This window comes from Nannospalax galili, unplaced genomic scaffold (genome assembly GCF_000622305.1).
Source record: "Nannospalax galili isolate Female #2095 unplaced genomic scaffold, S.galili_v1.0 scaffold999, whole genome shotgun sequence".
Classification (NCBI taxonomy): domain Eukaryota; kingdom Metazoa; phylum Chordata; class Mammalia; order Rodentia; family Spalacidae; genus Nannospalax; species Nannospalax galili.
This window is the reverse complement of record NW_008344824.1, coordinates 200,998-228,425: the sequence shown is the minus strand read 5'-3', so window position 1 is coordinate 228,425 and position 27,428 is coordinate 200,998. Positions and strand designations below refer to the sequence as shown.

General features: G+C 46.2%; 3 protein-coding genes across 5 annotated transcripts; 1 reads left to right on the top strand and 2 right to left on the bottom strand.

The window, feature by feature from the left end:
• Positions 1 to 2,575: 2,575 nt before the first annotated feature.
• On the bottom strand, positions 2,576 to 3,379 carry Nop10 (NOP10 ribonucleoprotein). Its single transcript, XM_008841138.3, has 2 exons — positions 3,230 to 3,379; positions 2,576 to 2,972 (listed from the first exon to the last, which is right to left on the bottom strand). The coding sequence occupies exons 1-2, from the start codon at positions 3,281 to 3,283 to the stop codon at positions 2,832 to 2,834; spliced, it is 195 nt and encodes a 64-aa protein (XP_008839360.1). The 5' UTR covers positions 3,284 to 3,379; the 3' UTR covers positions 2,576 to 2,831.
• A 3,140-nt stretch (positions 3,380 to 6,519) lies between these two features.
• Positions 6,520 to 18,576, top strand: Nutm1 (NUT midline carcinoma family member 1). Its single transcript, XM_008841137.2, has 7 exons — positions 6,520 to 6,550; positions 9,467 to 10,175; positions 12,040 to 12,168; positions 13,419 to 13,558; positions 15,687 to 15,961; positions 16,231 to 16,347; positions 16,648 to 18,576. The coding sequence occupies exons 1-7, from the start codon at positions 6,532 to 6,534 to the stop codon at positions 18,574 to 18,576; spliced, it is 3,318 nt and encodes a 1,105-aa protein (XP_008839359.1). The 5' UTR covers positions 6,520 to 6,531.
• A 796-nt stretch (positions 18,577 to 19,372) lies between these two features.
• Lpcat4 (lysophosphatidylcholine acyltransferase 4) lies at positions 19,373 to 27,422 on the bottom strand. Of its 3 annotated transcripts, XM_008841135.2 has the most exons (14): positions 27,227 to 27,422; positions 25,843 to 25,985; positions 25,340 to 25,560; positions 24,897 to 25,009; positions 24,731 to 24,791; positions 24,414 to 24,472; positions 24,188 to 24,222; positions 23,609 to 23,663; positions 23,408 to 23,490; positions 23,034 to 23,159; positions 22,356 to 22,488; positions 20,809 to 20,907; positions 20,308 to 20,464; positions 19,373 to 20,022 (listed from the first exon to the last, which is right to left on the bottom strand). In XM_008841135.2, the coding sequence occupies exons 1-14, from the start codon at positions 27,338 to 27,340 to the stop codon at positions 19,847 to 19,849; spliced, it is 1,575 nt and encodes a 524-aa protein (XP_008839357.1). In that variant the 5' UTR covers positions 27,341 to 27,422; the 3' UTR covers positions 19,373 to 19,846. The 3 variants fall into 3 exon arrangements, with proteins under 3 accessions (XP_008839357.1, XP_029423219.1, XP_029423220.1); XM_029567359.1 differs by lacking the exon at positions 20,308 to 20,464; XM_029567360.1 differs by lacking the exon at positions 20,809 to 20,907 and having other exon boundaries at positions 19,721 to 20,022.
• Between the last annotated feature and the right edge of the window lie 6 nt (positions 27,423 to 27,428).

The following is a 27,428-nucleotide window of genomic DNA, read 5'->3' as shown; positions in this document are numbered from 1 at the left end:
CTGCCTCCCAAGTGCTGGGATTAAAGGCGTTTGCCCCCTTGCCGGGCCTTTTTTTTTTTTTTTTTTTTGATCTAATGCCAATCTTTTAAAAAATATTTTATTTCTATTTTATGTGTACGGGTGTATCTCTAGCATGTTATGTAAACGTACTCGTGTTGTGCAATGTCTGTGGAGGTCAGAAAGTGTTGAATCCCCTGGGGCTGGAGTTACAGATGGTTGTTTGCCACCATGTGGGTGCTGGGAACCTAGGTCCTCTGCAAGAGCTGCCAGTGCTCTTAACCATTTAGCCATCTCTCCAGCCCTCAACAGCGCTAATCGCTCTTTTTTTGTAAAGTCAAAATTACCCAATATTGACAAAACAAAAAGAACAACACCTCGAAGCAGATAGAATTCATTTTCTGACTTAAGAAACTTCCAGGGTTGGACTGGGGATGTTGCTCAGTTGGTAGAGCACTTGCCTAGTACACACCAAGCCCTGGGGGTTCAATCTCCACATAACCCAGGAGTGGTAGTAATTCCATGTAATCCCAGCATGCAAGATGTGGAAGTGGGAGGATCAGAAATTCAAGGTCACCCTGAGCTACACAGCAAGTTTGAGGATAGCCTGGGATATACAATAAGACATAAAGAAACAACAAAACCCCCCTGAAACAAAAACCTTTCAGAGTTTGGGATACAGCTCAGTGGTAAAGTACCTGCCAAGCATTGCCTTGTGAAGAAAAACAAAACAAAATAGAAATTTCCATAGCTGATCCTTTTTCCTTTTCAGAGTTTTTAATATTTCTTTTCCTTAACAGAATATGGTTAACTCTTTAAAATCTCTCTTGGGGCTGGAGAGATGGACGGTTCAGTGGTTAAGAACACTGGCTGTTCTTACAGAAAACCAGGGTTTGAATCCCAGGACCCACATTGCAGCTAACAGCTGTCCCTAACTCCAGTTCCAGGGGATCCAACACCATCTTCTGACCTCCGCAGGCATTGCACAACACGGGTGCACTTACATACCTGCAGGCAATGCATGCATACACATGAAATAAAAATTTTTTAAAAAATCTTTCACATACAATACTAAAACCCCTTAGTGAATGGGCTAAAAAAACTACTTGAAAGGTAGAAAATAAATTTCATTTTTATACTTACCTGAAAGTTATATTTTATTAAGGATGATACAGTTCAATTTTATTTTTTTTCTCAGCAGTCAACAACAATCAAGAGCTTTTCTGCCTTTATGATCACGGAATAGTCTCCACAAAGCAACTTTAAAACCAGTCACTAAGCATAAATATATTCAGATCCAGTGTGACAATTCAGGAATAAGAAAATTGGAAAATAATAAACTGCTCAACTTGACAACTCCTGAAGAGGAAGAAACAAACTAGTATTTCTCAAATGCCTGGATATAATTTTTAGCTCACTATCACTCTAATATGAAGTAATGGGATTAAAAATTACTGTGGTTGTCCCATTAACAGTAGCTGAATTCCTAATTTTATAGTTTTTCTTTTAAATGTTCCAGGGCTGGTTAAGAGCACTAGCTGCTCTTGCAGAGGACCCAGGTTCGATTCCCAGCACCCACATGGCAGCTAACTGTCCATAACTCCAGTTCCAGTGGAATCGGGTGCCCTCTTCTGACCTCCACAAGGATTACATGACATGGGTGCACTTACATACATGCAGGCAATATATTCATACACATAAAACATTAAAATTTAAAAAATAATAGCAGTAGTAGTCTGAAAAAAATTCCTGTTCGAACCTCTCATCGTCTTCTACATTAAGATCTGTGGAACATTCCACTTAGTTGGTAGCTGCCAAAGAAAATATAGTGATGGGGGTATGTATGTAAGATAACTGGAAATATTTCCAGAAAGACAGTAGATATGTTCAATGACATTCCTATTTATGTCAGCCAGGCAAATGGTGTAGATACATTAAGAAGCTCCACCAACACACCCTTTAATCCCAGCACTTGGGAGCAGAGGCAGGCGATCTGTGTCAGATCGAGGTCAGCCTGGTCTATATAGTGAGTCCCTGGCCAGCTGGGGCTACAGGGAGACCCTGTCTCAAAAAGACAAAAAAAAAAAAAAAAAAAAAAAAAAAAAAAAAAGAAAAGAAAAGAACTCTGGTGAGAGACAAAGGAGTGTTTTTTTTCAGTGAATGCTGACCTTCTTAGATCTCTCTCAACCTCTCTCCCCCTTCCCTCACACCCTATCACTCAGCACACCTGCAGCTATAGCAGGGCCTTAAGTTTTTCCTCAAGTGGTCCTGCACTGCTACCAGCAGTAATATCCTCCTCCCATTTTTTGTGCTTTAAGAAAAATTACCAAGGCTGGAGAGATGGCTCAGTGGTTAAGGGTACATACTGCTCTTCCAGAGGATACAAATTCAATTCTCGGCAACCACTTGAGGAGGCTCACAAACTGCAGCGACAGGGAATCTGATGCCTCTGGCTTCTGCTGGAACCTCCACTTAGGCGTACATACCCATAGACACACACATATACACATAATCAAAAATAAATATGTCTTTTAAAAGGAAAAAAATTACCAATCCTTTCGTCCAACAACACACAAAATGCGCTTTCAAATCATTTTATCTTTAATAACCTGGCAGTAATTCAAAATGCGAAGGGAAAAATGTCAAATTTGTTTTTGCTCCCTTTACAGGCGATGCCCCGCTACTGACTCAATCGTGGTCAAAAGCAACGACGAGATTGGATTCCAAAGAGCCTGGGGTGGTTAAGAAAGTTTCATGGCTTGCAGTCTGATGCCTTTGGTTACCGTCAAGCACAGAACGGGGAGGACCGACGGCAGGAAGACATTAACGAGCCTTCAAAGGACAGGACGCGGTTGCTGGGTCATGAGCACCTTGAAGCGTTTCTTGATTGTGATTCGGTGTCTCGAGTATTTGTCATCTGGGGAGAACCGAGCAGGGTGGGCTGAGCAAGTCTGCTGTCCCAGAGGATCAAACTTCTGATCGAGAAAGAAAATGACCTCAGTACATGAGTAGTGAGAGGAAGAGGACAACACGAAAACGGGAAAACGTGAAGCCTGGAGCCACAGAGATCAGATCGAGGGGCTGTGCGATGCTGTGCGGTGCGCACCTGAGTTCTCCCTGGCTGCGTACAGACCTGGCTCCCCGCACCCCGCAGCGCAAGCTTGTGTCGGGCTCCCAGCGCTCTTCCCACTACGCTTCCCATACCCAAAGACCACCTGCTTCCTTTCTTTACCTTCAGCGTATAGACTCGATCGCCCTGCTCGTTAAGATAAAACTGGAGAAACATGATCACGCTTCAGCCACAAAACCACGCCCGTCCGCAGCCAGCCGCGTTTGCCCGCCTCAAGCGTGTTCAACAACATCCTTCCTGTATAACCGGAAGTGCGTTTAGGCATACCGGGAAATGTAGTCTATACCCACCCCCACATAGTCATGTGACCCGAAGGGGGCGCGGTAAAGCAGGACTTGGCCTGGGCTCTAGCTGCAACCTTGTAGGGTTGTAAGGTCCATGGAGCTGCCCACTATGTGCCATGTACTGCCAGACGTTAGGAGGTACTGATGGATGTAGGTTGAATATTGATGCATACAGTCCAATCTTTAATCTCAAGTTGCATACCCATTTTAGAGGCAATGATTTTTTAGTTCCCAGACAAACAAGAGTTCCGGGATTTGTAACCTCCTTTATCCTAGGGAAGAAAAAAGATTTTCTTCTGACCCCCATTTTTACATCCGTTTTCCCTGACCCATTTCAAAATATTGGCGGTAAAGAGTGCATGATGGGTATTCGATGTTATGCAAAGCGAAGATAACGTAAAGTACTTTTATGGACCTGGTGAAGTGTGTTTAGATGTCGAATCAAGATTCAAACTCAAGACTATCACAAATTCAGCTCTTTTTTATAGTGGTGAGTAACGAATAATAGCGCAATAAGATGCCTCTTCTAGGAGTCTTTCCCGGTTAAAAAAACCGTTTTGTTGTTGTTTTGAGATGGGGTCTCCCTGTTGCCCCAGCTGGCCTGGAACTCGCTAAACCGAGCAAGACAGGCTTGATCTCAGAGAGATCCGTCTGCCTCTGCTTCCCTTATGCTAGGATTAAAGGTGAGCACCACTATGCCTGGCTATCTCGTTTTTAAAAGAACACAAAGATTTACAGGAGTCTAATTTAAAGATATAAAATATGGCGGGGTGTGATGGCCGTGGCTTTACTCTCAGCCCTTAGGAGGCAGAGGTAGGAGGATTTCTATGAGATCTAGGCCAGCCTGGTCCACATAGTAACTTCCAGGAGAGCTGTGACTAGGGAGACCCAGTCAACCTCCTGCTCCCAGCTCAAAAACAAAAAAGCAAAAGAAATAAGACTGGCTGTGGTGGCTTACGCCTTCACTCGGGAGGCTTCACTCGAAGCCAGCCTGGTCTATGTAGTTTCAGGTCAGCTGTGGCTACAGGGAGACCATGCCTCAAAAAGAACAACAAAAAAAGGAAAAGAAAAAAACCAAACAAACAAACAAAAAAAGGGAACGATGATATTGTCGCGAATGATCATCGCAGCATTATTTATAGTGGCAAAAATATTGTAAAGTGACTTTTTGAGACAGGGTCTCCCTGTAGCCACTGTTGGCCTGGAACTTGTTATGGGCTTGCTATGAACAGGCTGGCCTCAAACTCACAGAGATCCACCCGCCTCTGCCTCCGTGTGTGCGGGGAATTAAATGCGCGGGCCACCAAACCCAGCTTCAGATATTAATTTTGTAAGCAGAGAACCCTGAAAGTCTTTTATTCTTTTTTTTTAAGTAACGTGGTTTATGTTTACTTGCCATGGAGGCTGAGGCGGAAGGATCACTTGTATCCAAGTGGTTCAAGGCCAGCGGTCTGAGCTGGCAGCAGCCTGAGGCGGGAAACCTTGTTTTAAACTTAAAAACAAAGAAACGGCGGCGCGCAAGGACTGACGGGACACAGATACTCCGGTTTCCTCTGGCGCAGAGAACTTGGTTGTAGGGAAAATGAACAGGAGTGCGTGGTGATGAACATTCTAGTTTGCAGTCTAGCTTTAAAAAAAATCCTTGGCAGTTTAACACATGTACATAATGAATTTTAGTCGTTTTAATCCCCATTCCCCTCTCTCTACCCCCAAACCCTTTCTTAGTTTGACTTTGGAACCCTACTAATGCATTACATATTTAAAAATTTTTTTTAAATTAACAAAGAAGAAATTTTATGGTAATTTTAAACCAGAGGTTATGACTCAGGATTGAATCTCGGCACTCAAGAAGCAAAGGCAGAAGGATTTTAAGTTTGAGTTTAGGCTACATAGCCAGACTGTCTTTAAAAATTAAAAAGGGGCTAGAGAGATGACTCAGCAGTTAAGAGCTCTTGCTGCTGTTGCAGAGGACCCAGGTTCTGCTCTCAACACTCACATGGAGGCTCACAACTGGCTGTAACTCTAGTTCTAAAGGTACTGATGCCCTCTTCTGGACTCTGAGGGCTCTAGGCACTCTCCAAGCAAACATGCACACAAAATACAAATCTTTTCAAAAAATACTAAAGATATATTTATATCATAGCTAGGCCTTTAATCCCTCTACTTGGGAGGCAGAGACAGTTGGATATCAGAGTTCAAGGCCAATCTGATCTACATAGTGAGTTCCAGACCAGCCAGGGCTTCATAGTGAGACCCTATCTCAAAAAAACATTTTAAAAAAAAATTTAGTGAGGTTTTTTTTCTTTTTCTTTTTTGTCCCCCCCCCCCCCCAATAGAGGGGTAAGGCTGTGGTTTCTGTGGATTGTGGAGTTTATGGTTGGGGATGGCAGGGCAACTTTCACTTTTTCCAGATGCAATCCCAGTACATAGCCCAGGCTTTCCTCAAGCTTCCTTTCCTCAACCAACCTTCTGCCTCAGCCTCCTGAGTGCTGGGATTACTTGTGTGCACTGCCAGGGCAGCTTTTCAAGGAAGAAATGTTTACACAGCAATTGAACACGTTGGATCTTCTGAGATACTTCAAATGCCAAACATTTAGTTTTCTTGATCCTCAAGTACAGACTCTGTGCTCTGAATTTGATTCAGAAAATAGTCATCATTAAATTAAGCCAAGGGTCTACCACCAATCTGCTATTGATAGCAAACCAGTTACAGAACTGGTGGGGAACTAAAGGGCACAACATTAGATACTGAAGAACTGAAGAAGAAAGAACTAGAGAGGTAAAACTACAGTATAATGTTTGGAATAAAAAAGATGTATCCATTGCCCTAATGAGATACCCAGCATTAGTATTTCCAAATTAATTCATAGAGAAATCACAGTTTTCACCTACTTACTAGAATCACTGTGCAATAGTGCCCCATTCTCACCACACAATACCCTCTCCCCTCCCCCACTACATAATGCCCGAGTTCCAGATTCCAATTCTGTTTTGGCCCAGTCTTTACCCTGCCTTCCTTGGATATCATCTGTTTGAGCCAGTTACTGCCTGGATCCTGTACCCAACTGTTTCATTCTGGAGGCTTCCAAGACAGTCGCAACTGGTGAGCCCAAACCTCAGATGATGGCATCAGATGGAGGTAAGTCTGGGGGTAGGGAAGAGGGTAACCTGTTCACCTCCTTGGGGATTCAAATTTGCCACTTTACTTGAGAACAAGCTATTTGGGCTCATTTAGAGGGATGTGAGATATCAGACCCCAACACAGGCATTAGGGAGGCTGGGAAAGGAAATTTTTTTTTTTTTTTTTTCCATTAAGACCCCGGGGTAGGGAAAGAGGGCTCCTTGGAGACAGACCAAAACACCTCAGAAGTTGCACATTGAATATAGGGAATGGATGGCAGTTAGTAACTTGATTCCAAGGAGGAGGGACACATTAACATGATTGCGGGGAGGGCAGAGGTTTCTATAGAGTAGGAGTGGTGTAATTAGGTTCCAGGGGAAGACTTGAGATCTGTGTCTTCTGGCAACTAGAGCCTGACTTTGCCATGAGAGACTAGAACTGAACCTCTTTTAAAAAATATTTATTTGGGGGCTGGAGAAGTGGCTCAGTGGTTGAGAGCACTGGCTGCTCTTGCAGAAGACCTGGGTTTGAATCCCAGCACCCACATGCTGGCTAACAACTGTCCATAACTCCAGTTCCAGGGGATCTGACTCCCCTTTTGTCCTCCACAGGCATTGCACGACATGGGTGCACTTACATATACTTATGTGTATGCATGCAGGCAGTACATGCATACACATAAAATAAAAATAATAAATGAAATATTTTAAAAGTATTTTATTTCTATCTGTGTGTATGGGTGTCTGTGTGAATGTATGCCACTTGAGTGAGGGTGCCCTTAGAGGCCAGAATAGGACATTGAATCCCCTGTAGCTGGAATTGCAGGTGTTTGTGAGCCAGATGATGTGGGTTTCTGGGAGCTGAACTGGGATCTTCTGCAAGAGCAGTGAGTGCTTTTAACCACTAAGCCATTACTTCAACCCAAGTTGAACTTCTTTTGAGCTTATAGGGAAAGTAGACCTAGGGGTAGGGAAGTAAGATTGGGCTAGGGAGACAGCCTTACTATTCTGTGGGGTTATTCATTTAAGAGACACATCTGCCTGGGAATGAGGCTGGAAATATAAAACTTCCTGTGCCTAGAGTCTAATGGCTCCTTCTAGCTGCAGAAGTGGCTTATTTTCAGTTCAGGGAGCAGGCTTTTTTTTCTTTTTCCCTTCTTTCATAGACACTTATTACACATATATCTGGAAGTTGAGAATTCCAAGATTAAGATTGCATCTAATTAGCGTTCTGGGGAGGGTACCTCCCTTACCTTGTAGATGTCTGTGTGTTTGTATGTGTGTACAACTTTTGTGCTACTGGTATTGAATCCATGGCCTTGTACAAGCTAGGCAAGTGCTCTACTTCTGAGCTCAATCTTCAGTCCTCCGTTTACTTCTGGTTTTGAGACAAGGTCTCACTAAGTTGCTGAGGCTGCATTTGAACTTTCTCTGTAGCCCAAGCTGGCTTTGAACTTGTGATTTTCCTACCTCATTTTCTAGAGTGGTTACAATGACAAGCCTACACACATTTTTTTTAATTAATTAAAATTTTTAGTTAGGGGAAGTCTTTATTTTCAGGCAAAAGGATGGAGGGTCATTGTAGTTGCAATGAGAGTGAGGGCTTCCTTGAGAATATTTTCAGGTTTTCCACTTGTTTTGGAACTCAGACCTAGAAACATTTCATTGTGTTCAGTACTTGCTGATATAACCTGGCCCTTCACTGTATGGTTCAAATATGAATTTGTTCCTATACTGTGTCTCCTTCATGGTCATAAAGTGGAAGTTGAGTGTTGGTTTGTTGGTAGAATTTTTTTTTTAAAGGGAAAAGGAGAATCGCATGAAATTGTGTTCTCTTTTTATTATTAAAAGTCATGTGATATATAGGTCCTGTTTAGTGAAGTACACATTTGTGTGCCTACTCCTGGTCTGCTTGACCAGTGTCCACATAGCTCCTCCTCAGCAGGAGCTATGTTCCAGACTTCATTCTTTCCTTAGCACTAGCTCAATGCTTTGTTTTTTTGTGAGCCTTAAATTTCCAATATTAGGACCTCCAAAGCAGAGAGACCACAGATAGTCTACTAAATTTTGACTGATCCTGTAATTACTTAAAGTTCTGGAAATCTTTCTCCCTCCACTGCCCTCCACTTACCGAGTCCTGGTCCTTATCTAATCCTCATCAACTATTCTTGGCTGCTATATAACAAAATCTCTGGGAAGCACACATCCAAATTACCATACCCTATCCTGGTCACTGTGCCTCTGTGAATGATGGCAGGAGCCACAGAGCAGCTGGGAGCAGGTGGCTTGACTCTCTTGTGGAGTGGGTGAGGCTAATAGATTTCTACTATATCAGATGGGATGTATTTTGGAGAAATGAGCTTCATGGGTCCTAGAGTTATTGCTCATATTCATAAGTTACGTATTTTGTTGTTTTAGATGAGGAAAGAGAAAAGATTATAGGGGCAAGAGGAATAGGAAAAGGAGAGGAAGGACTGATGTTTTGGAAACTACCTCCTCCTAAGAGCCCTGTGGGTGGTTTTAGAGAGCTAGAACTTTCCCTGTATTAGTTACCTTGCTGTTCTTAGCCCGCTTGCAGACTATTTTTCCTGCAGAACAGGTGTAAATCCCATTCCACATCTTCATAAATAGCCTATGGAGCTGGCAGGGGAAGTCTATCAGCAGTGCTCTCAGAGAAGCTTTTAGAGGTGGTGATGGCTTGAACTTGTCTCTTCTTAGAAGATAGGGGTTCTGTGTGTCTCTTAAAAAGGGAGCAACTTTTCTAGTGCAGTAACTCGACAGAGTAAAGGATGACTTGGGAGACATTTACAAATACACAAGTTCCCTATCCATATCTCCTTCATGTGTTGGGAGTCAGTTTCCATAGAGACCAAAGGGAAAGTCAGATGGCCTAACTTCTAGTTGCCTTCCTACACCCTTCTCTTTGTCTCAACAGCATCTCCATTGCCGGGACCTGATGTGGCAGTGAAACCTGGTGCTGGCCTACCTCCTTTCACTACGCTTCCTTTTGCCCCACCTGCTCCTGCTCCACCTTACCAACCCCTCTGGGAACCATCTCCACAGCCCCCCATACCTCCAGCATTCTCTCCAGGCAACCCTCTGATGCTCTCTGCTTTCCCTAGCCCACTACAGATGACAGGAGATGGGGACTCTGGCCCCAATGTGGCTGGGGCTGGCCAGGTCATTGTGAAAATCAAGACAGAAGGGGGGCCAGCCGAGGCCTCTCAGGCTCAGAACTTTATCCATACTCAAAAGGCCCTAAATTGGATTGCCTCAGGTACTCTCTATGGGGTCCCAGAGGGGCCTCCTCCTCCTCTGTATGTGACAGGTTCTAATGTGAAGACCATTCTGCCCACTGTGGCTGTTGGAGTGAGTCCAGAGGCCTCTGCAGGACTTCCTCTGCAGACGCTACCATTAGCTGCCCAACTGGCTCCCACAGCATCCCTGGAAAAGGCTTGGCCAGGAACACAAGCAGCAATGGGGGAAGGAGGTACTGCGGCTTCCCTGAAGCCCTCCCAAGGTGGCCTTGCCTATGCCTCCACGGGTGTTTATGAGAACTATCGTCGCTGGCAGCGCTACAAAGCTTTGGCTCGGACGCACCTATCCCAAAGTCCTGATGCAGAAGCACTTTCCTGCTTTCTTATGTAAGTTGGGAGATCCAAGATTAGTTTTCTTGAGGCTTTTAGAGAGGACTTTGGGATTGGGGGGTGTTAGGTTACTTCAGAACTTGAAGGCCTGCTATGAGAGTGAGAAGATGCTATGAGAAGGAAACAGAAATAACTTCTGGGCTTACAATAAGCTTTCAGGTGCTGCCTTTCAAAGAATGCTAGCAGTCCTGTGAAGTTAGGCAAGCATTTTATGGTAATCCTTATTTACAGATGAGAAGACTGAGAACTTTCTGTCATAAAGCAGGGAGCAGAGATTGGAACCTAAGTCTCTGACCCCAACTTTCATGGCCCTCCTGATCTGTTTCACTGCCTTCCTGCCCTCTAGCATTGAGCTGGGATGAGGCAACCTGAGTCCTGACTCATTCCTGTGGTGGGGGTGAAGGAGTGGCCCTGGGTTAGGCTAAAAACTTTGTGTGTGTGAATCCCATTTTACTCAGGAGTCAAGGTGAAATGGGGAAGGTGAGCTCTACCACACATGGTATTTGTGGTCCTGGGTAGGATATTTGCCCTCAGTTTCCTATCTGAAAAGGAGTAATTATACCTACCTCTGAGGGTTGCTGAGAAGATTAAAGGTGCTTGGCAAAGTGCCTGACATAGAGAATGCATCATTTAAATGGTAGCTTTTATTATTACTATAAAAAGGCAATCATAAAGAGCACACAAAAGGCCAAATGCCCCTCCTTTAGAATGAGTGTGTTTAGCCAAGGAGCCTGAAGTTTTGTTTATATAGCAGTCATGAGTCATCTGGGAAATTTTCTCTACTTCCCAACCAGACTGGCTATCTCTCAATTGTACTGCCCCTTAATATTTTATGCAGACCTTTGAATAACGTTCCATCTTATTGAACTTTGGAAAAGATGTGCATGCTCCCTTCCAATGACAGAGCTCCTAAAGCAATCTCCATCTTCTGGACTTTAGAGCAAGTGAATCAAGAGACTCCCCTGAAATCCTAGATAAACACCATCCTACTGAGTTCCTACTTTCTCAAGAAAACTCTGAGTTCTCTTTGAGAGGCTAGTGGCTCAATTTCTAAATCTAGAACGAGTATGTGCTCTCAGAGTTTGCTCAGGTTCCATTTGCTTTGATTCTTGGCCAACCCCTGTTCTCCAAGCTCAAGTGCTCTAGGCAGTGTCTCTTACCAGGGACAATCCAGACCCTCCTCAACACTCAGAAGCTCTGTCTTAGGATCCTGGAGTTCTGCAATCCATGTTTACAACAAACTTCCCTAGGTGGTTCTGATGCACAATTGATGTTTGAGGACTCAAAGGGAAGCCAGAGAGGCAAAAATGAAGCCCTTACCTTTCTTAGACTAGGCTCTTAATTTCCTCTGGACCCTTCTAGAAATGATGGTCTAATATTGTATTTGAGGGTCTCTAAGCCCACCGTGTCTGGAGACAAAGACGGAAAATCCAATTTTTTAAAAAAGTCAAAAAAACACTAAACTTTATTTGGAGATTCACTTGGATTAGTGAATGTCTTTGAAAAATGCAAGAGGCTCCTGTTTTCAGTTCCTGTCATTCCTTTGCAAACCTGAGTGTTTCCTTCTTAATGTTTAGTTGAGGATATATTTTGGGAATTAACTGTGGTTACCCTAGTTGACTTCAAAAAGTGGGCAGAAGAATCATTTGACTTAGTGTAATGTGTACATCTCCACGGGAAGGGCAGGAAGAATGGTAAAAGACTGGAGGGAATCCTGGGAAGCCTGAAAGTCTCATCAGAAGGACATGACAGAGTCTGAGGGGCATGCTATAATTGGTGAGGGACAAGGGATGTGGGCTGAGGTGGGCATCAGGTTCGGGGACACAGTTTTACAATGTGACTAACCTAATGGGGGTTTTAGCCCAGTGCTTCGTTCACTGGCCCGGCTGAAGCCCACTATGACCCTGGAGGAGGGACTGCCGAGGGCTGTGCAGGAGTGGGAGCGCACCAGCAACTTTGACAGGATGATTTTTTATGAGATGGCAGAGAAGTAAGTCTGATGAACCTCATTCTTCCTGGGGATGGGGATGGGGGCTGTATGGTAGAGTGGTAGGGGCAACAAAGAGGCTTGCATCTGTGTGTGTGTGTGTGTGTGTGTGTGTGTGTGAATGAATATTAAAAGGGGTACCAAGAGGGCCACTAAGATGGCTTAGCAGGTAAAACTGCATGCCATCAAGCCTGACATCTGTGTCATGCAATGCCCAAGGGGTCAGAAGAGGGCATCGGATCCCCTGGAACTAGAGTTACTGACAGTTGTTAGCCTTGTGGGTGCCGGGAATCGAACCCAGGTCCTCTGCAAGATAGCCAGTGCTCTTAACCACTGAGCCGTCTCTCCAGCTCCATTATGTTTACTTTAAAATCAGAAAAGAAAAATAAAACAAAAGGCAAAAAAACCAAGAATCCTACTCGCCATCCTAGGGAGGGATTGGTTCTGGAGGAAGTATGTCAAGGGAGGCCAGGGTGCTGGATTCCCATTGTGGTTTCCTGGCTCTTTAGCCTCCATTTCTACAGGACAGCCTTGGCTAAAACCAAAAAACTTTGGCTGTCCATGATGGTGTGTGTAGTCAGTGCACACAAACCTGAGGTGAAAGAATTTGAGCCCAGGAGTTCAAGGCCAGCTTGGACAACATAGTGAGACTTTGTATAACAACACCCACCCCTGCAAAAACTGGGGTAAAAACCATTTCCTTCAAGCTTCTTCTTAAGTCTAAATCCTTTGCTTCCTAGATTTTCCTCATTGGGCCTGTTCCAGCCTTTGATCTTTTTGGTGGGCCCTGCCTCCTGGTGGGCTCTGATTCAGGAATTCTACCATCTGTTATTCTCAGTTGTAGAAAGGGACAGATGAGCCCTTAAAGAATCCCCCCCTCCCCCCTGGCCATAGGGCACTCCAGATGGTTACATAGGCCAGGTTGAATTTACTAAGCTTGTATCCACGGCACTAGATGAGATAGGTATGGAGCAGAAATAGAGGATATAACTTTGTCCTGAAGAAGTATCCAAGCTCTAGATCACTAATTTCCTTAATCAACTTCCCAAGTGACCACTAAGGGTGAAGGGACAACATAATGAAGTTTCCCAGGCTGTTACTAGGCTGCCCATGCACAGCTTCCCTGGGGTGACCTGACTTTGGCAAAATGAGGGTGCTTGATTTCTTGGTCATGTGTGAATGCTGCCCAATGTCTAGGTTTCTGGTGGACTGGGTCTCTTCAGCATGGCCTGTGCTTTCTCTACCCTCTGCAGGTTCATGCAGTTTGAAGCTGAGGAGGAGATGCAGTTACAGAATGCACAGCTGATGAATGGATCCCCAGGCCTGTCACCTGTACCCCCTTTGAAACCTGACCCTCCAGGGTCCCTGGTGCCTGAGGCTTGCCAGCAGCCAGGTAAGTCTGCACAGTTCTTTTTTTTTTTTTTTTAATAATTTATTGAGAATTTCATGCATGCATATAAGGTGTTTTGATCAAATCCATGCCCACTCCCTCCCCTCCAACTCCTCCCATATCTCCCCCCATCACTTTTTTCTGATAACTTCATGTACTCTTTCTTCTTTTTTTTAAAAATGGGACTTTTTGCTACTCTAACATTTCCCTCTCTGAAGAGGTAACCCTAAAATCTTTTAAGGATTAGATAAAAGCTCCTAAATACTTTCGACATTTTTGGCCTTTGGAACGGAGTATGTTGCTAAGAGGCCCAAGGACATTGTGACTTTTGGCCAAGGAACTGGCTACTTTTCTTTGAAGTCTTTTTACCCTAGCTGCCTAGCCAATTCCTACCTCCTATTCTTATCACACCATCCTCTGAAGAGGTTACCCAACTTGCAGATAGGGAATCAGGATGCAGACTGCTCTGGCTTCTTCCATGCCGAACAGGGACGAAGAAGGGTGAGGCAATTGGGGTACCCCTTCAGTGGGTCTATCTAAAAGACTCCCAAATTGCATAACTCTTGTCTCTAAGGGGAGAAGAAAGTCCTTGAATAGGAGATGGGAAGAAGTAAAGGCAAGAGTAATTAGCATTATAAGTTCTAGACAGGGAACTAAAAAACGTCAGAACAGGGCAATTTTCAAATGTTCATATGAGCGTCCATTGGAATTTCTTGACAAGGGCTTCCAAAAGCATCTCTCTCTTGGGTACCAACTCATTTTTCTTTTGTTTGCCAAGGCTGGACTTGAGAATGATGGATTCAGGATTTGCTTTCAGGCATTTCGATAGCTGTTGGAGTGGTTAGAATCAGTGTCAGTTCCCTCTCAAAGGCTTCTAGAGAGGGGGAGAAAACAAATTTAGCCATCATTTGAGAATAGCGGGTTGTCTCCCTTGGCTACAGGTGGGCACTACAGTATTGCAGACCAAGATTTGAAGTCTTACATCTGAATAGCACTTTCTGATTGGGAACAAAATCATCAATGAGAAATAATTGTCTAAATAACTTTTTAAATAGACTTAAGCCTAATGTCTGGGAAGTGTAATCCCTTGAACTCTTAAATATACTGATGACGATACTCTGGTTAAATATACTGATGATGTTACTCTTTGGTTATACATACAGTTGGCTCAAATAAATCAATTTATTTTTACATTGAAGGTCGTTTGAAGACCTGTTCCTCAGGGGTCACATGGGCTTAGGATAAGCCCTTGGCTCCTTTCTTTTACCAGTTCCACCTATGTGAAGATAAGTCAAAGGTCCTGCTCGACCATGTCTGGCTTTACTTGGAAGCATGAATGAGATGTTTCCTCTGAGTTGACCCTCCTCTTTGTAGACTGGACACTGGTTCAAGTCTATCTCGTGAGGTCTCCATGGCCTCCCTGAACAAGAGGACAGGTGACTCACCAGTTACAGGACTTTTTGAGAGATGTTCCATAGTCCCCTGGAACTTAGTTGACCTTGGAGGGCAAGGGGCAAAGACTGTCCTTTAAGTCCCGCTGACCAGATAAGTATAGGCCTCAAAGTATAGTTGTTAAACATCTAATAAGGTTAGTTCCACCAGTCTGGTACTTTTAATTACCATGTGCTTGCTATGTAGATAAAGCTTGGGTAAAAATCCAGATGTAGGGATGCAGACACAGACAGACATGGATTAGGAAAGGCATTGTCTTTGCTTCTGTTCTTCCTTCCAGGAAGTGACATTTTATATACCAAACAGAATGCTCCATTGGGTTGGGTTCTTAGGTTCCTTTTGTCCCAAATCAGGTATTGATCTTGGCCATGTAAACTACTCTTTCATCTAGATTGTACACAAGGCCTTTATCTGCCTAAGTAATGAAGGTTGTTGGATTGGGGGGGGGCAGTTCCTGGAATTTCAAGGTGTGTGGAAAGAACTTCTAACACAGTGAGTGGTTCTGTTATACTCCCTAGCTTTTAGATTTTCTCCCATGGGTGCCTTTTTTTTTTTTTTTTTTTCAGAATGATTTGATCTAGCCTGGAACCATTCCATGTACTCAAATTGCCCTTCCAAGTAGAACTGGGAAGTAGATAGATACCAAGGCTTCTGTCTCCCTTCCCATCTCTTTCCTCAGTGTATATTCCAAAGAAGGCAGCCTCCAAGACACGGGCTCCCCGCCAGCGGCAACGCAAACCTCAAAGGCCTCCAGTTCCTGAGGCACCCAAGGAGATCCCACCAGAAGCTGTGCAGGAGTATATTGACATCATGGAAGGGCTGATGGGGAGTCACCTGGACACTGGAAAGTCAGAGGAAGAAGAGGAGCAGCAGGAGAATGAAGAAATGTATCCAGACCCAAGTCTTCTGAGCTACATCGATGAGCTATGTTCTCAGGAGGTATTTGTCTCCAAGGTGAGCTCTGTCTACATGACTGATTGCTGATCTTGGGGGGTTGGGTATTCTATGGCATCAGACATCTGTGGTTTTATGTAAGGAAGTAGACTCCATTCTATAATTGGGAAATAGGTATGTGTATATGTACACATAGGTAGCTGGTGGTAGTCATAGTTTACTCCAGGGTAGAATGGGGGGGGGGTGGCATTAGCTTAGTCCCTAGAGCCCCTGTGCTTATGGGTTACCTCCTGTCATTGACTCACATCACTCTTCTTTCTGTTCCCCAGGTGGAGGCGGTCATTCACCCTCAATTTCTGGCAGACCTGCTGTCCCCAGAAGAGCAGAGAGATCCTTTGGCTTTAATTGAGGAGCTAGAGCAAGAGGAAGCACTCACTCTTGCCCAGGTAAACTTGGGAGGTAGGGAATATCAGAAAAAATGTTGCCTTTTGTTTAACCCTTTATGTCTTGATACGGCTCTATTTGGGATTGGACTTTGGGTGTAGAACAAATAGATTATATGAACAAAGTAAATGAGAGAGGAAGCACAGGAATAAGGCCCAAGAAACAGGAAGAGCTATAGTATTTATCTTTGCTATCATCACTTAAGCCACATGCTTTTCCTCCCCACCCCGTCCATCTACCATGTCCTGTCACCCACCTCTTCTAACCATGTACAGATCTGGAATTTATCCATTCTCTTCCAGCTGGTCCAGAAGCGACTCTTGGCCTTGGAGGAGGACGATGCACAGGCACCTCCAAGTTGCAGTGGAACTCAGTCAGACTCAAGTCCTTCTGCTGCCAATGAAGATGAAGATGGGGGTCGGAGGCCTCGGCCTTTACTGGGGCCTCAGGGGGCTGAGAATAGTGTTTGCACTGGAAAGTCTGTTTCTTCAGGCAAGCAGGCAAGCGAGATGCACAATGGGCAGGAACTAGCCCTAGGTGGTCCAAGGGGGATACACAAGGATGGAAACACTCTGCCATCCTCTAGCTGGGACCTGCAGCTAGAACTCACAACTTCACAGGGAATGGAAGCACCCTTGAGTATGGAAAGAGGGCCTGGGGAGTTTATAAAACAGCTATCTGCACATCATGATGGCCACCTGGGAGGTGCTGGGTCCCCTGGAAACTACCCAGTAGCAGACAGGACTTCAGAGGCTTTACCATTTTGTTGGCAAGAAAGCCCTCATCCCATGACAGACCCCAGTTTAGATGTTGGATTTATAGAACCAGCTCCTTTGCAAGGACACGGGTTAGAAAACCAGGCTTTGGGGTTGCAGATAGGACAACCAATAGAGAAAGTTGGAATGTTTACACAAGGGAGAGAACCGTCAGCAGTGTCCCAGGAAGGCTCTTCAATATCTATGTGGGGAGATGACAGAGGTCCCCCCATGGTTCAGAGTTATGATCAGAACCTTTCTTCTGGAGCAGCCTGCAACCTAGACAGCATTCCTCTCAGTCCAAGACTTTGGCTGAGCGGTGGGATAGAAGCCATAGGCACAGAGTTGCCCTTACAAATCGAAACGGTCATAGAGAACATCCAAGATGAGGAATACATAAAGGAGCACCAGGCATTGAGCTCCAGAAACAGTGTTTCTCTAGGTCCTAGAAAAACCTCAGTATCTGAGAATGTGGGGAACGGTGTGGTTCCTTGCAGAGGCACAGATGCCCTAGAAAAGACAGGATCTCTTATGGGCAATAGTCCAGCTTCGAGGTCCAGCGAAAGTATAGAACAGAGTTCTGAGACTATACAGGATCCCAGTGATCTGTGGGCTAATGCTTGCTCTCCTGTGCTGGAAGAAATTGGTACCTCCACACTGGGTTCTTCCAATGACACCATGTTGCCTACAAGCCAAGGTGATCTCTTTATCCTTGAGACCAAGGACACCTCCTCTTTTTGCCAGGCAAGCCAAGAGGCAGAGAGCAGAGGCAATCCACTTTTTCCTCTGTTGGAAACCACAGAAGATGTCAACATACTAGATGTTAGAAATGACAGTGGCCCCCAAACAGGAGTCCACAAGGATTCCTGCCCATCAAATTTTAATTCTTTTGATTTCCAAGGAGAGGGCAGGGAAGACACTATTTCATCCAAATCTAATGACCTTGTTTCTTTACAAAGCAATCAAGAATCTTACACACTTGAGAGCCCCAAATCAACATCTTGTCAGGGCCTCGGAAGTACTTCCCCTACCTGGGAAATCAGGGATGCTTCAGTTCTGAGAGAAATCTCTACTAGAGAAACACGGAAGTCAGTAGACAGGGCCAAAAGAAGTAAGGAAGAGAAAGAAAAAGATGAACTGTCCGACTTCTCCTACCTTTTGGCCTCAAAACTTTGCTTATCTTCATGGGGGCTTCCCCTCAGTTCTTGTCATGCCTCTGAAGCTCAGGGAATTCAGCAAACATCCCACCCCTCTGCTGAACCAGGTGACCTTGGCCAACCTCCACCCCTTGCCAAGTCGGAGAAACAAATTCTAGTTGGGGGTCCGGCCTCTGCTGTAGAAACTCAGCCAGCTCAGCTTAAAGGTTTTGGGCAGAAAACCCTTACTCTAGGAGTAGTACAACATCCACAGCCTTGTAAAAGGCGACGTGACAATTCTGTCACAAGCAAAAGGAAGAAACGACACCAGAACCAGTAGGAAGCAGAGGGCCATCCTGCCCCACCTAGTGGTCCCCAAAGATGGGTGCCCTAGAGATTTCACTGCTGTCGTTCCCCAGTGGAGAATAGCTCAGCCCAATGTTTTTGTTGTGCAAGAGCCTGGAGAGCTTGGGGCAGATCAGACTAGCTAGGATGCAGGAGGTCCCCTTAGCAGGAAATAAAGGGAAATGTGTTTTGGAAGTTATATGGAAAAATAAAGATTGGTTTTGGTTAGAAAATGCTGTCCATGTGCCCTTCTGTGGGAGCATCTTGGCTGCTATGTAGAGCAAGATATTTAAGAAAAGGGAGGGGGTAGTTCCTTCTGTGGATCCATTTACCCTGCTGCTGGCCTGATCTTGGTTGCCTCAGGCCTTGTGGTAACACTTGCTTTCTTGCCATAACAGTTTCCAAAACACAAGTCCCAAATGGTTATTCATCCCCTGCCCCCTTTCCAAGTCTGAACTTGGCATTGGGAGGGCTCATCTGGATTTTCTATTATTGTCTCCCTCCTTTACGTCTACACATGGGAAAAGATGCTTCTCTGTCAGATCTCAGATTTGATTTCCTAAATCTAGTATTTGTATCAAGACAGCACCTTTAGTGGGCTTTGTGTTCTTCCCTTAAGCTGAACAGGAAGGACTTAGAAGTCCTCAGCTCATGCGACAGCGTGTGCTTGGTCTGACCTGGAGACCATTTCCTTACTGACATAGGTCTCTGCCCCTCCTCTGGGTGATGGAACGAATTCTCAGTGGGACTGTTAAATATGGAATGGTAGTAAACTATTTTTTCATCTTTAATGAGGACAATACAAGAGGGAATGAGCCGAAAAGAGGTTTACAAGCAAGTCTATTAAGATGTGCATATTTCGGAGGTAGCAAGAGAACATGTTAAATCTTTGTATAATTTCCACATAGGAAAGATTCCCTGTCCATTTTGGGGAGCAAGAGAATTCAGTTCCGGCCAAGATGACAGACCTTTGTAGTTTTCTGGCAGTTCCAATGGGCATCTGGCAACCATCTTTTTTCCTTCCCAACTAATGATACCATCCACAGGACTGAGCTTCATTTTTTTAAATAGATATATATTTATATTTATATATAAAATAGTCTTTTACAAAAAAACCCCACCTAACAAAAAATTAAACTTAAAAAACAATGATAACAAAAAAAAAATCAAACAGGTGCAGATCGGTTGAGGCATAGGGTAGTCTCTGATGCTGTCCTGAGAGCAGGGCTGGGTTTGAGCTGAGTAAGGATGGGAAGCTGAGGTGCTCAGTCACCCTTCTGCTTGGGAGCTTGCACAGTCCCATTGGCCAGGGCGGTGGGGCTGCCTGGGGATGAGGCATTTGGTATCTGAGAGGTGCTTCGAGGCTTGAGTGGGGGACGCAGGTAGGTGCTGAAGAGCTTTCCATAGAGTGGGTCGTGGAGGGAAAAGTTCTGGAATTGACCTGGACAAGGAGAGTGAGAAAGGGAGAAGTGAAAGAACGTAAGAAGAGGATGCGCCTCCATCGTCCCCTCAAACTGATAATCCAGCTCCTCCGGTCTGTTTGCCATCTCAAATACACCACTGTGCCTCCTTTTCCTTGCTTGCCTGTTGCCCTAGCTTCACCTCTTGGACCCTGATTTCTGACACTGGCCATTAACACTTTGCTCTCCCAGCTCTGTTCTCAGGACATATCCTAGTGCTGATGGTGCCCAAGTGCCTGTATAGCACTGAGAAAGCAGTGACTCACTGAGGGAGAGGCCTTGGCTGCATCCAGGCTGGCACAGCTCGGCATGTAAAGTCATGGCAGCAGGGCAGGGTGAACCCAGCAACAGGTGCAGGATGGTGCTGAAGCCATCTTTGTATAACAGGCGGCCAGGTCCTTCTGCCTGCTCTTCAGCAAAGAGCTTGGAAGAGAAAGGGATGCATGTCAGGTTCTCTCTTCCAAGTACTGCCTGCCACGCCTTCCTAATGGGCTCTTCTTCCCAAAGCGCTGCACACAAGCCTTCCTGGACTTTCAGTGCCCATTCTTTCAGGATAACTGAAATCTTCAGTTTCTGCCTTCTAGTTCCCAGCTAGATTTCAACAAGGAGACACTGGGGATCTGCACTTTTAGTTAGTGTGGCACCAGGAGAACATCAAGCATGATTACCTAGGAGCTATTGAGAACAGAACACTATACAAGCCCTCCTGGTATGGAACTGTGGGATAAGGCACAGTCACTAAGTGTCCCACAGCCCCTCAAAGGTACCTCAAATGCCAGGCGAATCAACTCCTCCAGGCTCCTGCCCCCATCCAGAGCTGCTAATGCAAGAGCCACATTTCGGAAGTCCACCAAACCCTTACCATCCTGGAGAATGAAAAACCAGAGCACTGTGGGGAACGACTTTGACTTTTCCTCCTGCCCTCTGGACTTTAGCCTTTCTTAAATAGGCCTGGGAATGATGCTTGTGATCACTCTACTCAGAATCGAGTACCAAACACCCTGGGATCCCTGGGAGTTGAGACCATTCATATCTATACCAAACTATACAAGCTGGTGACAAAGCCCTCCTACAGAGATCTAGGAATGTTAGGGAATCCCCTAGGAATTCTCAAGTTACCATTAATTCTGATAAACTACAGAAGAACATTCCTGGTTTCCAAGCCAGACAAACTGGTTTTCTCCTCTGACTCAGCCTATGTGGGAGAACTGGTCCAACAGATTGAAAGGGGGCCATTGGCCTAATTTCTTACCAAAAACCCAAGCAGAATACCTGCTGTGCTAGCTCCATGGGGGAAATGTTGGCTGACTTAGGTGCAGTCTGCTTCAGTCTAAGAAATCTACAGAGCTAGATACTAAAAAATTTTTAATTAAAAAAAAAAAAAAAAATCTTGAACCAGGGTCTAATTGTATAGTCTAGGGTGGCTTTGAACTCATGATCCTTTTGCCTTTGTCTCCTGAGTACTTGAGAGGATGTTGAGAGCCACAGTCTGCAGCTTAGAACAAAAAAAGCCCTTCGAAGGACTGAGGGACTTGGGTAGTGACTAAGTGATAGAACATTTGCCGAGCATCAAGGTTCTGCGTATCCCTAGTTCTTACAAAAAAATTCTAGAATTGTAATTTGACAGCAATACCTGGAGCCTGGTTATATTTCTGAAAATACACTTGCCAACATTCTTGAGTTAGTTTTAAGAATTCCCCTAGAAAAGCTATAGGATATTAAAAACCACACACACACACACACACACACACACACACACACTTGGGAGGCAGAGGCATCTCTGTGAGTTCAAGGCCAGCCTGGTCTACATAGTGAGTTCCAGGACAGCTGGGGCTACACAGAGCCCCTGTCTCAAAAAGACCAAAACAAACGAACAACCCAGAAAACCCTGCTCAAGTACTGCAAAACTTCCAGGTCTCCAATTCTCCACAAACCTAACCAGTAGTTTCTTCTCCCCTCATCCTCCCACCTAACCTCCATGACTCTTCTGTGAAAATCCTCACCTAGTATCCCACATGGTCGTGATTCCCCATGTTAGCCCATCTCTAATGTGGCTCTAGGTTAAGAACTTCCCTGATTGATTCTGTCTCTGGTTCCTCCTTCTATGACCTAAACATTGCTCCTCTATGCACTGGATACTCTGCAAAAAATGAACCTTCTAGTACATCTTGCAGGATGGCCACCTGTAAGAGCTATTAAGACTAAGCAGTAGACTTGCAACTGAGCAGCTAGTGAGACTGACATGGTCACTAGGATGCCTCATGTTGACTTAGAGGGCTAGCCTGCCACTCTAATGAAGATAATACTCCATTACCTGCTGGAAGTAGCTGAAGGCCCCAGCCACTGTCTGAGGATCTGAGAGTTGTAGCTGCCTGGCAAACTCTTCCTGGCTGATCATTCGACTCCGACCTGGCTCTGCCCCAGTGTCCACGCAGCCAGGGGACAGCCTACAATGGAATTATTGACAACAGAGTTGACTCAGTTTCCTTCTGGACACATATGTAGGACCTTGCCACCAGGACTAACTAAGCATTCTCCCAGGACAAGCTCAGGTCCTGTTTTTCTATTCCCTTATGGTGATGGAGATCAAATCTAACACCTCGAGTATATGAGGCAAACACTCTAAGACTCCACCAAACCTTTAGCTTACTGCTTTTCTAAGTTGCAGCCACTCAGTCTCTCGAGTTACTGTGCATCCTTCCAGTTCTCTCTCTCTGCCTCTACTCTCGCCATTTTTTAAGCTCTTAGTCTATCTAATAGTGTTTTTTGACATAGGGTACAGGGTGTCATTATGTAGCCCAGGCTAGCCTCAAACTTTTGATCCTTTTGCCTCAGCCTCCTGAGTACTAAGATCACAGGTAGGGGATACCATACCCAGCTCTTTTTTTGGGTGGGGGGAAAGACTAAGACATTCCTTCTTTCTCCCCATTTTTCCTCTTTTTATTTTTCTATTTATGACACCGCTTATATCCTCATCTTCAAGGTGACTTACCCTGCCTTCCGAAGCACCTTGCCCAGTTCCCAGAGTTGTGGCTCCAATGCTACCTTCAGCTGGCCCACCACAATCACAGGCAAGCTCCCTACAAACTCACATTCAGTGGCTGGAATGCCCAGGGCCCTAAAGGATGAAGGACAGACAAGGGGAAGGAAGCAAAAGAAATTTTTGAGAGTTCATTACACTCTGGCCTGCCGAACCTGAGGGGTCAGAGTCCTTTATCTTTTCCCTCCACAGTCTCAGCTGCCCCACAGTCCTGTCCTTCTCACTAGTTCTTATCAGCCCCCCACACCCCCGGATTCCTTTGCTCTGCATATCTACTCCAGGAAATACTTTGTGGAAGACCAGGAAATACTTCTTGTAATACTCACTGAGCCATTACTCTCTGGACACTATTGGCATAGAGGGTGGGGTCCTTGCTCTCCTCCGGGCTGGGCTGATACACAGGGAGGAACTGAAACACACACACACACACACGCACACACACACACACACACACCTCTCATCAGGATCTCAAGTGAAGCACAGTTACTCCTACTCTGCCCGTTCTCCCATCCCAGGGGCAATCATACCTCTACTTCCACGATGCTGCAGGGCTGGGAGGCTGTGAGCCAGAGAACTTTGAGTCTAAGAGAGAGAGGGATGTTTATCACTCTTGAACTATGGGCTATTCCTCCTGAGGAGGGCAGTGGGAAGTTCTGCCCAATGATACAAAAGTAGGACCCACACAGTCAGCTGGCCACACAGTTAGCTGAGAAATTGGGAGAAGGGCCAGAAAGGCGATGGGGCGAGAGGACAGCTACAGGAATACACCAGAGAAGAGTGTAGGCAAGGGGAAGTGTGGGCAACAGGGAAAAAGCAAGAGGAATGCCTAGTGGTTGTGGTTCTTCAGAAAGGACAAAAGAGGGAGAAAAATCACACCCCAAACACAGGACAGTAGAAGGAGCCTATCACTGCAGGGGTGATTCAGGTGGGAGGGCTGAAGCACTGCCAGATCATCTGGACACGCAGAGGGCAGTGGGCAAACTCTACGGTTCTCTTGATCCGACATGAGGAAGGGTCATTCACCTCTTTCAGAGATTGGAAGATAAGCCAGGAATGCTGTGATGAACCCAAATCCCCACCCTTACATCCAGAACACTAGAACTCACACGCCAGGGCCCCTCCATGCCCAGCTGGTGGTATCCTATGGAGGAAGCAGAGGTGGGGGGCAGAACATTACTTTTCTTTCTTGAAACTGACCAATCTCTTTGAGCAGAGACCCTGGCTCCACCTTGTGCCTCACCCCCAGATATATATCTCAACATGCCACCAACAGCTCACTTATCTCTAGTTTGCATAGATTCATGCCCCATCCCCCCTTCAACTGAGACTTACCAGACTGTTGGGGTAGCGGATGAGGACAGGCTGTACAGGTACCCCAGAGATGAAGGCTCCTAAATCCCATTTCCACCCCCACCCCCCAAGTCAGAGGTTAGTATATAGAGATTACTAGATGATATGAGGGTCTGGGATAAATCTCAAATGACATGTGGCTTTGTTCTACTCATAATTTTCTCTCTGACTCAACTTGTCAGATAAGAGGAAGTTCCCTGTCTCCCTTTCTCTTACCCACCCCTGTACTTTATGGGTTACTCTTCAAAGCTGGAGCTCCTTTTTCCCATAGCCTTATCACCCACTATCATTTTACTCACCTGGTTTGAACTTAAGTAAAGCCTTCTTGTTGGAACAGGTGCCTTCAGGAAAAAATAGTACCTAGGTGGAGAAAAAAAAACAAAACCAAGCACAGAAGGAGATGGTGAGTAAAGGGAAGCCATTTAGCACACAAGGTGAGGAGAGGGTCACAAGACCCTTACCCACCTGAGGCCACTTGCCTCCCGAGGTAGCTCGCCTTCGGACCTCCTCCACTACTCGGCGACGAGAAGCTGGGTCATGCCGGGACACCAGGATGGCTTGATTGAATCTAAGAAGGGCTGGGTTGGGAAGGTTACAAGGAGTCACTTGATTCTGACCCTGAGGCACTGATATCTGGCAGCCTCTATTTCCTCAACAGTATGAGATATTTCAACAACCCATTTATTGCACACAATCTATTAAGTTATCTCTCTAGCACCTCCTCTCTGGTCTCAGTCTTGAGAGTCTGAGATCAACTGACAAAGGGTGTTAATTTGCATTTCATTTGCCAACGGTCAATTCCCCAACTTCTCCCTTTACACTAGATACCAGTCCTCTCTGGTGTTTCCATTTCTGACTTTCTTGGCCCAGAGCTGTCATCCTTCCCCTTCCCCTTCCCCTTCTCTCACCTCCAATGACAGGCACCGAAAGGTTCTCAGCTCGGGACACAACCTTGGGCAGGTCACAGGGTAGCAGAACAATTGGATCAAAGAAAGTGGAGTGGGGGGCAGCAACCAAGACAGGGGCTTCAAGGCAAGAGGCCCGCTGGCCTCGAACACGAATCCGGAGGAAGCCAAGCAGGAAAAAGAGTAGGCGGCTCAGGCCTAGAACCCCGTTGTGGCATATAGTCCTGCCAGGGCAAGGATGGGGGTCAGTGGAGACAGCAATTCTGACCTTTAATCAACCCTGTCTCTATCCAGACACCTCTCTATTTCCTTTAAACCCACTGGCCATGGGAAGTATTTGGGACATTCTGGGACATAAAATCACTTAGAAGTGAGGTACTGGGTACCAGGTCATGGTCTGATTGACTAAATTTATCTTACAGTCTCTGAACCATCCTCCCCTATCCAATGGGGGAGCAGAGTAGACAACAGGAAAGATACAGTCTTGGGAGCTGACTCCCACTTACTTCCTCCATCCTGTAATTGGCTCCTGAAGCTGTTCCTCAGTGAGACCTGCTACTTGGAGCCAGGCGAAGGGCCAGAGGAGAAAGAGGACGATAAAGGCTAGAAGCACTCGGATTGGGGCTAGCAGTGCCCCCAGGAGGCAGAACTGCAGAGGGTGGGAGAAAACATCCGTTAGGGCTGAGAAAAGCTCCTTCTACAGCACCATCTCCTTGTAGGAGAAGACCCAGGGTCAGATAGCCATCAATCAGGTGATATAGGTGGTGGAGGCAGAGAGAGCCAAGTGAGATGAAGATCCTGGTGGGGCCAGGAGGATAAAAGGGTAACAGCTCTAGGAGCCTCGTGTTTTCACTCAGTTGACTCCCACCTCATTTATAAGGGTTAATGTCATCAAATGCAGTAGTACTTGGAGAGGCTGTTCAGAGGATTTAATGAGACTATGCATGTGAAGGTGCCCTGTACTGTGCTTGACGCAGAATAGACTAGACAGTTCCTCCTCTCTGACATCCCATTTCATAAATAGCTCCTATGTCAAAAAGAAACCAAGTTCAAGGATTTTTTTCCCCATACTTTGGGCCCAAGGAGCAGGTGGTGGAAACACAGAGGTCCAGTTTTCAAACCTCAGGTCAACCCCTAGGGCTGCCGAATAGCAATCCTTGGGTACCAAGGGATGCGGAGAATGAACAGCTCAGTCCTATTCCGCAAGGTAGAGGTTGCCAAGAGCCAGGGTGACTCCAGAGGCTGCCTTGGGAGTGAACAGGTAAACAAACGTAGCCCCTGCAGCCCGCCTCAGAGGAGGTGAGGACAGCACAAACCTTGGACTCTTCCTCCCCACACCACCTCCAGGCTGCCCCTGGCCAATGCGCCCCTCCACTTCCTGTAGCCAACCCCCCTCCCAGCCTCCCTGCCCCCACGAGGAGGTGCTGCAGTGAAGTGTGGGGGAGGTGGGGAGGAAAGAGATATTGGAAGGACACAGGGACGCAGTCTACTGGTCCAAAACCGTTTTTTAAAGTCAGAGAATCACCGAGTACGCCCCTGCCCCTGCCCCCGCCCGGGCTATCCTTAGCCTCTAGTTTCATCCTAGCCAACCTCCGCAGGATGTAATCCGCATTCCCCAGTGTCCTCCATCTCCTACCCTCGGGGCCCTTCAGTACTCCCCCTTCACCTAATCACTCTTCCACGCCTCCGAGCTTGTCTATCGCCCAAGCCCACGTCCACCAGGGCTCCTCGCCCATTCCCGGCCGCCCTCACGTGCGCACCCCCGGACTCCCGCTCCACCACCTTCTCAGCAGCCGCCTCTTGCATCCCCATGCCCATCTCTGCCATGGCTCCTCACCGCCGCGTGTCCCCAATCCCTAGAGTCCTCCGCACGCCCCCTGCCCAACTTACCTTAACCCTCTGGAGGCGGGAGAGGTGTAACTCATGCACGAAGGGGTTTGGGGGCGCTGAGGGCCCGGGGGTGGGATCGAGGGGGGCCCAGCCCCCGGGAGTTTCCTGGCTCATGGTGGGAGAAGGTGGAGCGAGGGCCGCGGCCCCCTGCCCCCGACCCGGGCCCCGCTCCCGGCTCAGCAGAGCAGGGCGTCTTATGCGG